At 36.8% G+C, this 12,500-nt stretch overlaps 1 protein-coding gene across 1 annotated transcript in view; it reads right to left on the bottom strand.

Moving 5' to 3' along the window:
- ganc (glucosidase, alpha; neutral C) overlaps nucleotides 1-12,500 on the bottom strand; it is a 52,296-nt gene that overhangs the window by 4,596 nt on the left and 35,200 nt on the right. Inside the window, exons 15-21 of the mRNA XM_062034570.1 lie at nucleotides 11,637-11,733; nucleotides 11,463-11,564; nucleotides 11,213-11,387; nucleotides 11,038-11,106; nucleotides 7,868-7,932; nucleotides 7,703-7,779; nucleotides 7,545-7,619 (exon numbers count right to left, since the gene is read on the bottom strand). Of these exons, the coding sequence (XP_061890554.1) occupies nucleotides 7,545-7,619; nucleotides 7,703-7,779; nucleotides 7,868-7,932; nucleotides 11,038-11,106; nucleotides 11,213-11,387; nucleotides 11,463-11,564; nucleotides 11,637-11,733 (660 nt within the window). The remainder of the gene's footprint in view (nucleotides 1-7,544; nucleotides 7,620-7,702; nucleotides 7,780-7,867; nucleotides 7,933-11,037; nucleotides 11,107-11,212; nucleotides 11,388-11,462; nucleotides 11,565-11,636; nucleotides 11,734-12,500) is intronic.

The raw sequence follows: 12,500 nt of genomic DNA, 5'->3' as shown, positions 1-12,500 counted from the left end.
GATTGACTGTTATTTTATTTTGACTTCTTCCTGCCATGGCACGCCGTCAGGCTTCCGTAGCTCCTCCCCTTCCGCCTCACTTCCTGCTTGGGACGCCGGGGTGAGTTTTGTCCAAATTGGTTGATGTGCTGTGTGTCGTTTTCTAATCAAAAACGAACGGTTTATTTTTGTAATTCTCGCCGTATATTGTTTACTTTGTATGTACCCTTAAGATATCAAGTGTTTTTGTGTTATTCTAACCGCTATTTTGAGCGCTACAAGCGTTCTGTTAGTTTGAGTGACCGTTTTGGCGCGATTTGTTTGAAGCGGTCCTCTGTCATGTCACGTGACAACCACGTCCTTTTATTTTTTTATTTTATTTTATAAACCTTTATTTGTAAATTGCAACATTTACAAACAGTCCTATTGGTAAAAATAATTGGTTTCTTTCTTTCATGTCACGTGACCACTACTTCCTATTGGTAAAACGTATGTTTTCTTTCATGTCACGTGACCACTACTTCCTGTTGGTAAAACGTATGTTTTCTTTCTTTCGTGTCACGTGACCACTACTTCCTGTTGGTAAAACGTATGTTTTCTTTCTTTCCTGTCACGTGACCACTACTTCCTGTTGGTAAAACGTGTATGTTTTTCTTTCTTTCCTGTCACGTGACCACTACTTCCTGTTGGTAAAACGTGTATGTTTTTCTTTCTTTCATGTGTAGGCAGCAGAGCGCTACAAGGAGTCACAGAGAAGGACTTTATGTGGTTTTTTACTTCATTTTCAGGTATGTGTAATACTGTAAATGTGCTTTTTTAGTGAACTCCTTCCCCACGCAGTTCTTTATTCTGGCCGCTAGTCGGCAGTGTTGACTGTTTGCATCTTATCTTGAGTCAATGCGGTATAATGATAGTAGGGTTGTGCCGATACCAATATTTTGGTACCGGTACCAAAATGTATTTTCGATACTTTTCTAAATAAAGGGGACCACAACAAATGGCAGTTTTGGCTTTACTTTAACAAAAAATCTTATGGTACGCTAAACATATGTTTCTTATTGCAATTTAGTCCTTAAATAAAATAGTGAACATACTAGACAACTTGTCTTTTAGTCGTAAGTAAACAAACAAAGACTCCTAATTAGTCTGCTGATGTATGCAGTAACATATTGTGTCATTTATACACCTATTATTTTGTCATAATTATGAAAGACAAACTGTAAAAATTTATTATAAATGTAATGTTGGGCCTTATGGTGGCACTTAATGCATACTTAGGTCTACTACACTACTGTATTTTAATGTTGTCATTATGATGGTACTTAATGAATACTTAGGTCTACTACGCTACTGTATTTTAATGTTGTCATTATGGTGGTACTTAATGAATACTTAGGTCCACTACACTACTGTATTTTAATGTTGTCATTATGGTGGTACTTAATGAATACTTAGGTCTACTACACTACTGTATTTTAATGTTGTCATTATGGTGGTACTTAATGAATACTTAGGTCTACTACGCTACTGTATTTTAATGTTGTCATTATGGTGGTACTTAATGAATACTTAGGTCTACTACACTACTGTATTTTAATGTTGTCATTATGGTGGTACTTAATGAATACTTAGGTCTACTACACTACTGTATTTAATGTTGTCATTATGATGGTATTTAATGAATACTTAGGTCTACTACACTACTGTATTTTAATGTTGTCATTATGATGGTATTTAATGAATACTTAGGTCTACTACACTACTGTATTTTAATGTTGTCATTATGGTGGTATTTAATGAATACTTAGGTCTACTACACTACTGTATTTTAATGTTGTCATTATGGTGGTACTTAATGAATACTTAGGTCTACTACGCTACTGTATTTTAATGTTGTCATTATGGTGGTACTTAATGAATACTTAGGTCTACTACACTACTGTATTTTAATGTTGTCATTATGGTGGTACTTAATGAATACTTAGGTCTACTACACTACTGTATTTAATGTTGTCATTATGATGGTATTTAATGAATACTTAGGTCTACTACACTACTGTATTTTAATGTTGTCATTATGGTGGTACTTAATGAATACTTAGGTCTACTACACTACTGTATTTAATGTTGTCATTATGATGGTATTTAATGAATACTTAGGTCTACTACACTACTGTATTTTAATGTTGTCATTATGGTGGTACTTAATGAATACTTAGGTCTACTACACTACTGTATTTTAATGTTGTCATTATGGTGGTACTTATGAGTACTTAGGTCTACTACACTACTGTATTTAATGTTGTCATTATGATGGTATTTAATGAATACTTAGGTCTACTACACTACTCTTTTTTTAATGTTGTCATTATGGTGGTACTTAATGAATACTTAGGTCTACTACACTACTGTATTTTAATGTTGTCATTATGGTGGTACTTAATGAATACTTAGGTCTACTACACTACTGTAGTTTAATGTTGTCATTATGGTGGTACTTAATGAATACTTGGGTGTACTACACTACTGTAGTTTAATGTTGTCATTATGGTGGTACTTAATGAATACTTAGGTCTACTACACTACTGTATTTTAATGTTGTCATTATGGTGGTACTTAATGAATACTTAGGTCCACTACACTACTGTATTTTAATGTTGTCATTATGGTGGTACTTAATGAATACTTAGGTCTACTACACTACTGTATTTTAATGTTGTCATTATGGTGGTACTTAATGAATACTTAGGTCTACTACACTACTGTATTTTAATGTTGTCATTATGGTGGTACTTAATGAATACTTAGGTCTACTACACTACTGTATTTAATGTTGTCATTATGATGGTATTTAATGAATACTTAGGTCTACTACACTACTGTATTTTAATGTTGTCATTATGGTGGTATACTTAATGAATACTTAGGTCTACTACACTACTGTATTTTAATGTTGTCATTATGGTGGTACTTAATGAATACTTAGGTCTACTACACTACTGTATTTAATGTTGTCATTATGGTGGTACTTGATGAATACTTAGGTCTACTACACTACTGTATTTTAATGTTGTCATTATGGTGGTACTTATGAGTACTTAGGTCTACTACACTACTGTATTTAATGTTGTCATTATGATGGTATTTAATGAATACTTAGGTCTACTACACTACTCTTTTTTTAATGTTGTCATTATGGTGGTACTTAATGAATACTTAGGTCTACTACACTACTGTATTTTAATGTTGTCATTATGGTGGTACTTAATGAATACTTAGGTCTACTACACTACTGTAGTTTAATGTTGTCATTATGGTGGTACTTAATGAATACTTAGGTCTACTACACTACTGTAGTTTAATGTTGTCATTATGGTGGTACTTAATGAATACTTAGGTCTACTACACTACTGTATTTTAATGTTGTCATTATGGTGGTACTTAATGAATACTTAGGTCCACTACACTACTGTATTTTAATGTTGTCATTATGGTGGTACTTAATGAATACTTAGGTCTACTACACTACTGTATTTTAATGTTGTCATTATGGTGGTACTTAATGAATACTTAGGTCTACTACGCTACTGTATTTTAATGTTGTCATTATGGTGGTACTTAATGAATACTTAGGTCTACTACACTACTGTATTTTAATGTTGTCATTATGGTGGTACTTAATGAATACTTAGGTCTACTACACTACTGTATTTAATGTTGTCATTATGATGGTATTTAATGAATACTTAGGTCTACTACACTACTGTATTTTAATGTTGTCATTATGGTGGTATACTTAATGAATACTTAGGTCTACTACACTACTGTATTTTAATGTTGTCATTATGGTGGTACTTAATGAATACTTAGGTCTACTACACTACTGTATTTAATGTTGTCATTATGATGGTATTTAATGAATACTTAGGTCTACTACACTACTGTATTTTAATGTTGTCATTATGGTGGTACTTAATGAATACTTAGGTCTACTACACTACTGTATTTAATGTTGTCATTATGGTGGTACTTAATGAATACTTAGATCTACTACACTACTGTATTTTAATGTTGTCATTATGGTGGTACTTAATGAATACTTAGGTCTACTACACTACTGTATTTTAATGTTGTCATTATGGTGGTACTTAATGAATACTTAGGTCTACTACACTACTGTATTTAATGTTGTCATTATGGTGGTACTTGATGAATACTTAGGTCTACTACACTACTGTATTTTAATGTTGTCATTATGGTGGTACTTATGAGTACTTAGGTCTACTACACTACTGTATTTAATGTTGTCATTATGATGGTATTTAATGAATACTTAGGTCTACTACACTACTCTTTTTTTAATGTTGTCATTATGGTGGTACTTAATGAATACTTAGGTCTACTACACTACTGTATTTTAATGTTGTCATTATGGTGGTACTTAATGAATACTTAGGTCTACTACACTACTGTATTTTAATGTTGTCATTATGGTGGTACTTAATGAATACTTAGGTCTACTACACTACTGTAGTTTAATGTTGTCATTATGGTGGTACTTAATGAATACTTAGGTCTACTACACTACTGTATTTTAATGTTGTCATTATGGTGGTACTTAATGAATACTTAGGTCCACTACACTACTGTATTTTAATGTTGTCATTATGGTGGTACTTAATGAATACTTAGGTCTACTACACTACTGTATTTTAATGTTGTCATTATGGTGGTACTTAATGAATACTTAGGTCTACTACGCTACTGTATTTTAATGTTGTCATTATGGTGGTACTTAATGAATACTTAGGTCTACTACACTACTGTATTTTAATGTTGTCATTATGGTGGTACTTAATGAATACTTAGGTCTACTACACTACTGTATTTAATGTTGTCATTATGGTGGTACTTAATGAATACTTAGGTCTACTACACTACTGTAGTTTAATGTTGTCATTATGGTGGTACTTAATGAATACTTAGGTCTACTACACTACTGTATTTTAATGTTGTCATTATGGTGGTACTTAATGAATACTTAGGTCCACTACACTACTGTATTTTAATGTTGTCATTATGGTGGTACTTAATGAATACTTAGGTCTACTACACTACTGTATTTTAATGTTGTCATTATGGTGGTACTTAATGAATACTTAGGTCTACTACGCTACTGTATTTTAATGTTGTCATTATGGTGGTACTTAATGAATACTTAGGTCTACTACACTACTGTATTTTAATGTTGTCATTATGGTGGTACTTAATGAATACTTAGGTCTACTACACTACTGTATTTAATGTTGTCATTATGGTGGTATACTTAATGAATACTTAGGTCTACTACACTACTGTATTTTAATGTTGTCATTATGGTGGTACTTAATGAATACTTAGGTCTACTACACTACTGTATTTAATGTTGTCATTATGATGGTATTTAATGAATACTTAGGTCTACTACACTACTGTATTTTAATGTTGTCATTATGGTGGTACTTATGAGTACTTAGGTCTACTACACTACTGTATTTAATGTTGTCATTATGATGGTATTTAATGAATACTTAGGTCTACTACACTACTGTATTTTAATGTTGTCATTATGGTGGTACTTAATGAATACTTAGGTCTACTACGCTACTCTTTTTTTAATGTTGTCATTATGGTGGTACTTAATGAATACTTAGGTCTACTACACTACTGTATTTTAATGTTGTCATTATGGTGGTACTTAATGAATACTTAGGTCTACTACACTACTGTATTTTAATGTTGTCATTATGGTGGTACTTAATGAATACTTAGGTCTACTACACTACTGTAGTTTAATGTTGTCATTATGGTGGTACTTAATGAATACTTATGTCTACTACGCTACTCTTTTTTTAATGTTGTCATTATGGTGGTACTTAATGAATACTTAGGTCTACTACACTACTGTATTTTAATGTTGTCATTATGGTGGTACTTAATGAATACTTAGGTCTACTACACTACTGTAGTTTAATGTTGTCATTATGGTGGTACTTATGAGTACTTAGGTCTACTACACTACTGTATTTAATGTTGTCATTATGATGGTATTTAATGAATACTTAGGTCTACTACACTACTGTATTTTAATGTTGTCATTATGGTGGTACTTAATGAATACTTAGGTCTACTACGCTACTCTTTTTTTAATGTTGTCATTATGGTGGTACTTAATGAATACTTAGGTCTACTACACTACTGTATTTTAATGTTGTCATTATGGTGGTACTTAATGAATACTTAGGTCTACTACGCTACTGTATTTTAATGTTGTCATTATGGTGGTACTTAATGAATACTTAGGTCTACTACACTACTGTAGTTTAATGTTGTCATTATGCTGGTACTTAATGAGTACTTAGGTCTACTACACTACTGTATTTTAATGTTGTCATTATGGTGGTACTTAATGAATACTTAGGTCTACTACACTACTGTATTTTAATGTTGTCATTATGGTGGTACTTAATGAGTACTTAGGTCTACTACACTACTGTGTTTTAATGTTGTCATTATGGTGGTACTTAATGAGTACTTAGGTCTACTACACTACTGTATTTTAATGTTGTCATTATGCTGGTACTTAATGAGTACTTAGGTCTACTACACTACTGTATTTTAATGTTGTCATTATGGTGGTACTTAATGAATACTTAGGTCTACTACACTACTGTATTTTAATGTTGTCATTATGGTGGTACTTAATGAGTACTTAGGTCTACTACACTACTGTGTTTTAATGTTGTCATTATGGTGATACTTAATGAATACTTAGGTCTACTACACTACTGTATTTTAATGTTGTCATTATGGTGGTACTTAATGAGTACTTAGGTCTACTACACTACTGTATTTTAATGTTGTCATTATGGTGGTACTTAATGAATACTTAGGTCTACTACACTACTGTATTTTAATGTTGTCATTATGGTGGTACTTAATGAGTACTTAGGTCTACTACACTACTGTGTTTTAATGTTGTCATTATGGTGATACTTAATGAATACTTAGGTCTACTACACTACTGTATTTTAATGTTGTCATTATGGTGGTACTTAATGAATACTTAGGTCTACTACACTACTGTATTTTAATGTTGTCATTATGGTGGTACTTAATGAATACTTAGGTCTACTACACTACTGTATTTTAATGTTGTCATTATGGTGGTACTTAATGAATACTTAGGTCTACTACACTACTGTACTTTAATGTTGTCATTATGGTGGTACTTAATGAGTACTTAGGTCTACTACACTACTGTATTTTAATGTTGTCATTATGGTGGTACTTAATGAATACTTAGGTCTACTACACTACTGTATTTTAATGTTGTCATTATGGTGGTACTTAATGAGTACTTAGGTCTACTACACTACTGTGTTTTAATGTTGTCATTATGGTGATACTTAATGAATACTTAGGTCTACTACACTACTGTATTTTAATGTTGTCATTATGGTGGTACTTAATGAATACTTAGGTCTGAGGTGACACTTGTAAGAATATCCGTATAAAAGACTTACAGTGTCCAAAGTTACTGGAACACTTATTGTCTTGCCTCCTTGCAGTGCTTCTGCAGATTCAACGTCATACCAAACCTAAAAATAAACAAAAACACACAAAGGAATTTGTCTTAACGAGCGAGAAAAAAATAAATCAATATTGAATCTTGAATATTTACCTGCTCCGCCCCGGGAAGGATGACTGGAATCTCCCTAACGGCGGCTTCCGTGACGGGACACGCCATCAGTGCATCCCCTGTGAATACCGGTAAGTCAACACGTTCAGAAAAAGTACTTTGTACTCTAGTAGTACTAGTGGGCTAAAATGAAAGTGTGTTGGTCACCAAGCATGTACTGGTGGTCCACGCTGAAGATGCTAGGCTCCTTCGGGAACTCCATCCATAAAGGTCTGCAAAGATGTCACTTGGGTTCAGTTTTCTACGTTGATGTCACTCGGGATGGCGACCTTGCACATTTCAACCAAACTATTCACAGTGCTAGTTTGATGTTTTTTATGTAGCATTTGACACTGAGCTGCCCAGTTGTTATATCTTGTTTTGTCCTAGGTGACTTGCCGTAGTCAGGATTCAGGAAGTAGTCTTGGTTATTAAGTGGAAGGTGCGAGTCGCTACTGTAAGTGTTGTACTTATTACACACCAGCTGTTTGCTCGGAGTTGTAGTTGTGATGGCCGAGTTTGGAGGTGTTGAAATCGCCATGTAAAATTGCTAATGCTAATCAAAACCCTCCATCAACGTTTTATATACACACTGCAAGTATATATATAATGTAATAACAGACACCTTCATAACAATATGTAATATGTACACACTGCAAGTATATATATAATGTAGAAACAGACACCTTCATAACAATATGTAATATGTACACACTGCAAGTATATATGTAATGTAGTAACAGACACCTTCATAACAATATGTAATATGTACAATATACACACTGCAAGTATATATATAATGTAGTAACAGACACCTTCATAACAATATGTAATATGTACAATAAACACACTGCAAGTATATATATAATGTAATAACAGACACCTTCATAACAATATGTAATATGTACACACTGCAAGTATATATGTAATGTAGTAACAGACACCTTCATAACAATATGTAATATGTACAATATACACACTGCAAGTATATATGTAATGTAGTAACAGACACCTTCATAACAATATGTAATATGTACAATATACACACTGCAAGTATATATGTAATGTAGTAACAGACACCTTCATAACAATATGTAATATGTACAATATACACACTGCAAGTATATATATAATGTAGTAATAGACACCTTCATAACAATATGTAATATGTACAATATACACACTGCAAGTATATATGTAATGTAGTAACAGACACCTTCATAACAATATGTAATATGTACAATATACACACTGCAAGTATATATATATATAATGTAGTAACAGACACCTTCATAACAATATGTACAATATACACACTGCAAGTATATATATAATGTAGTAACAGACACCTTCATAACAATATGTATTATGTACAATATACACAATGCAAGTATATATATAATGTAGTAACAGACACCTTCATAACAATATGTAATATGTACAATATACACACTGCAAGTATATGTATAATGTAGTAACAGACACCTTCATAACAATATGTAATATGTACAATATACACACTGCAAGTATATATATAATGTAGTAACAGACACCTTCATAACAATATGTATTATGTACAATATACACAATGCAAGTATATATATAATGTAGTAACAGACACCGTCATAACAATATGTAATATGTACAATATTTACCATATTTAGCTTAGGAGCTCTTGCCCCAAGTGGAAAAGTTCAAGTACCTCGGGGTCGGGTTCACGAGTGAGGGAAGAGTGAATCGTGAGATCGACAGGCGGATCGGTGCGGCGTCTGCAGTAATGCGGACCCTGCATTGATCCGTCGTGGTGAAGAAGGAGCTGAGCCGGTAGGCAAAACTCTCAATTTACCGGTCGATCTACGTTCCCATCCTCACCTATGGTCATGAGCTTTGGGTTATGACCGAAAGGTAAAGATCACGGGGACAAGCGGGAGTGGCGGGGCTCTCCCTTAGAGATAGGGTGAGAAGATCTGAAAGGTAAAGATCACGGGGACAAGCGGGAGTGGCGGGGCTCTCCCTTAGAGATAGGGTGAGAAGATCTGAAAGGTAAAGATCACAGGTACAAGCGGGAGTGGCGGGGCTCTCCCTTAGAGATAGGGTGAGAAGATCTGAAAGGTAAAGATCACGGGGACAAGCGGGAGTGGCGGGGCTCTCCCTTAGAGATAGGGTGAGAAGATCTGAAAGGTAAAGATCACGGGGACAAGCGGGAGTGGCGGGGCTCTCCCTTAGAGATAGGGTGAAAAGATCTGAAAGGTAAAGATCACGGGTACAAGCGGGAGTGGCGGGGCTCTCCCTTAGAGATAGGGTGAGAAGATCTGAAAGTTAAAGATCACGGGTACAAGCGGGAGTGGCGGGGCTCTCCCTTAGAGATAGGGTGAGAAGATCTGAAAGGGAAAGATCACGGGTACAAGCGGGAGTGGCGGGGCTCTCCCTTAGAGATAGGGTGAGAAGATCTGAAAGGTAAAGATCACGGGAACAAGCGGGAGTGGCGGGGCTCTCCCTTAGAGATAGGGTGAGAAGATCTGAAAGGGAAAGATCACGGGTACAAGCGGGAGTGGCGGGGGCTCTCCCTTAGAGATAAGGTGAGAAGATCTGAAAGGTAAAGATCACGGGTACAAGCGGGAGTGGCGGGGCTCTCCCTTAGAGATAGGGTGAGAAGATCTGAAAGGTAAAGATCACGGGGACAAGCGGGAGTGGCGGGGCTCTCCCTTAGAGATAGGGTGAGAAGATCTGAAAGGTAAAGATCACGGGTACAAGCGGGAGTGGCGGGGCTCTCCCTTAGAGATAGGGTGAGAAGATCTGAAAGGTAAAGATCACGGGTACAAGCGGGAGTGGCGGGGCTCTCCCTTAGAGATAGGGTGAGAAGATCTGAAAGGTAAAGATCACGGGGACAAGCGGGAGTGGCGGGGCTCTCCCTTAGAGATAGGGTGAGAAGATCTGAAAGGTAAAGATCACGGGTACAAGCGGGAGTGGCGGGGCTCTCCCTTAGAGATAGGGTGAGAAGATCTGAAAGGTAAAGATCACGGGTACAAGCGGGAGTGGCGGGGCTCTCCCTTAGAGATAGGGTGAGAAGATCTGTCATTCGGGAGGAGCTCAAAGTAAATCAGCTGCTCCTCCACATGGAGAGGAGCCAGATGAGGTGGTTCGGGGCATCTGGTCAGGATGCCACCTGAATGTCTCCCTGAGGAGATGTTAAGGGCACATCCTACCGGTAGGAGGCCACGTAGAAGACCTAGGACACGTTTGGGGCAATTATGTTTCCCAGCTGGCCCGGGACCGCCAGTTGGTACCTCAATACTCGTAACTTGATGTCACTGTAAGTGACTAGCGGCAGAACTGACCTGAGCACAGGAAGGCCATCGATATGTGCCCGGTAGAAGAGCGTGTACCAATAAGGCAGCAAACGGTACCTGAGAACAAAGACTGCATGGTTCAGCGGAGTGAATGTGATCCAAGCGCCTCCATCACACTCATCATGATGGCGATCTAGCGCCACCTGTCCTTTGGATACAGCACCTGTCTTCAATAACACGTTGTATGGCGTTGGTCGCAGTCTCCTCAAACAACCAGGGCTCCCTGCGTCTTGTGTTCATCGATGAGTGACCTCGGAAAAACGGCTGCAGGCTGGCAGTCTGGTACCACCGGATCAGCAACTCCAAATCCGGTTCAGGGATAAACCCGCCGACGTCGGCTGAAAGACAGAGAAGCCAATTCTGTAATAAAGCTTGGAGGGATTTAGTCATTGGGACGTATTGGTAAGCCTCACCTCCACAAAAGGAGAGCCCTGCGACACATGTGGACAGACACATGGGGATTGAGATCTTCAGGTAACCCCAGGTGGCGAGGTTATCGCCGCTCCACACCGCCCCTACAAGCCAAGCGCTTTACTTCTTGGTTCCACCGTGGACTGGAATAGAAGTCTTTAGACAACCTACTGTACCTAGTCTCTGGGACCCGGCGAAGAATGCGCGGGACAGTACAAAAGGTCTCTCTGTGCCACCTGAGCGAGTCACCAGGCCCTCCATTGCTGCCAATTGCTGGGACAGAAGAGACCCATTAGACCAGGGATGTCCAAACCAGTCACCAGGACTCTGGTGCGTGGGGTGTTTCCGAATTATTTTAGACAACTGATAATCGGATTGTTGCGATTTTATCGCCATTTTGCGGAAACTGTTAGTAAAACAGGTCAATGAACATGAATTGTACATTGATGTGAACACCATCAATCTGTCAATCCTTTCCCTGTCCGGGCCAGGTAAGGTACCCCGTGTTGAGTCAATTTAAGCCGCAGGCTCCACTCCTGGTGGTGTCCTTCCGTCAATTCCTTTAAGTTTCAGCTTTGCAACAATACTCCCCCCGGAACCCAAAGACTTTGGTTTCCCGGACTCATCTACTTATATGACCCAATCCAAACAACCTTCCCTAGTCATGGTGCAAAAAAATAATAATTCAACCAACACAAAAAGTCAACACACATGGTCACACTTAACTCGACCTGCTCACTGAACTTTGTGGGTATTATAAAACATGTCCAATCACTATACATAATTCAAACTTGCACCCATTTAAAGCCACGACAACGCATGATGGGAAAAATGCTAAACACTCTCCACACTTATCCATGTTTGGCGCATTTAAGCTGCTTGATATTTCTCATTGATTACAAAACTTTATGGAGGTCGTCTTGGAAGTGAACATAGTAGTAGTGACATACTTTAATATACAATTATAATAATTATATATCCATTATATTAATATTATACAGTGTTTCCCATAAACTGCCAAGATATCTGTGGCGGTAGGG

This window comes from Entelurus aequoreus, linkage group LG23, assembly GCF_033978785.1.
Source record: "Entelurus aequoreus isolate RoL-2023_Sb linkage group LG23, RoL_Eaeq_v1.1, whole genome shotgun sequence".
Lineage (NCBI taxonomy): Eukaryota > Metazoa > Chordata > Actinopteri > Syngnathiformes > Syngnathidae > Entelurus > Entelurus aequoreus.
Note: the sequence above shows the minus strand (reverse complement) of the source record. Positions and strands in the feature narration are given on the sequence as shown.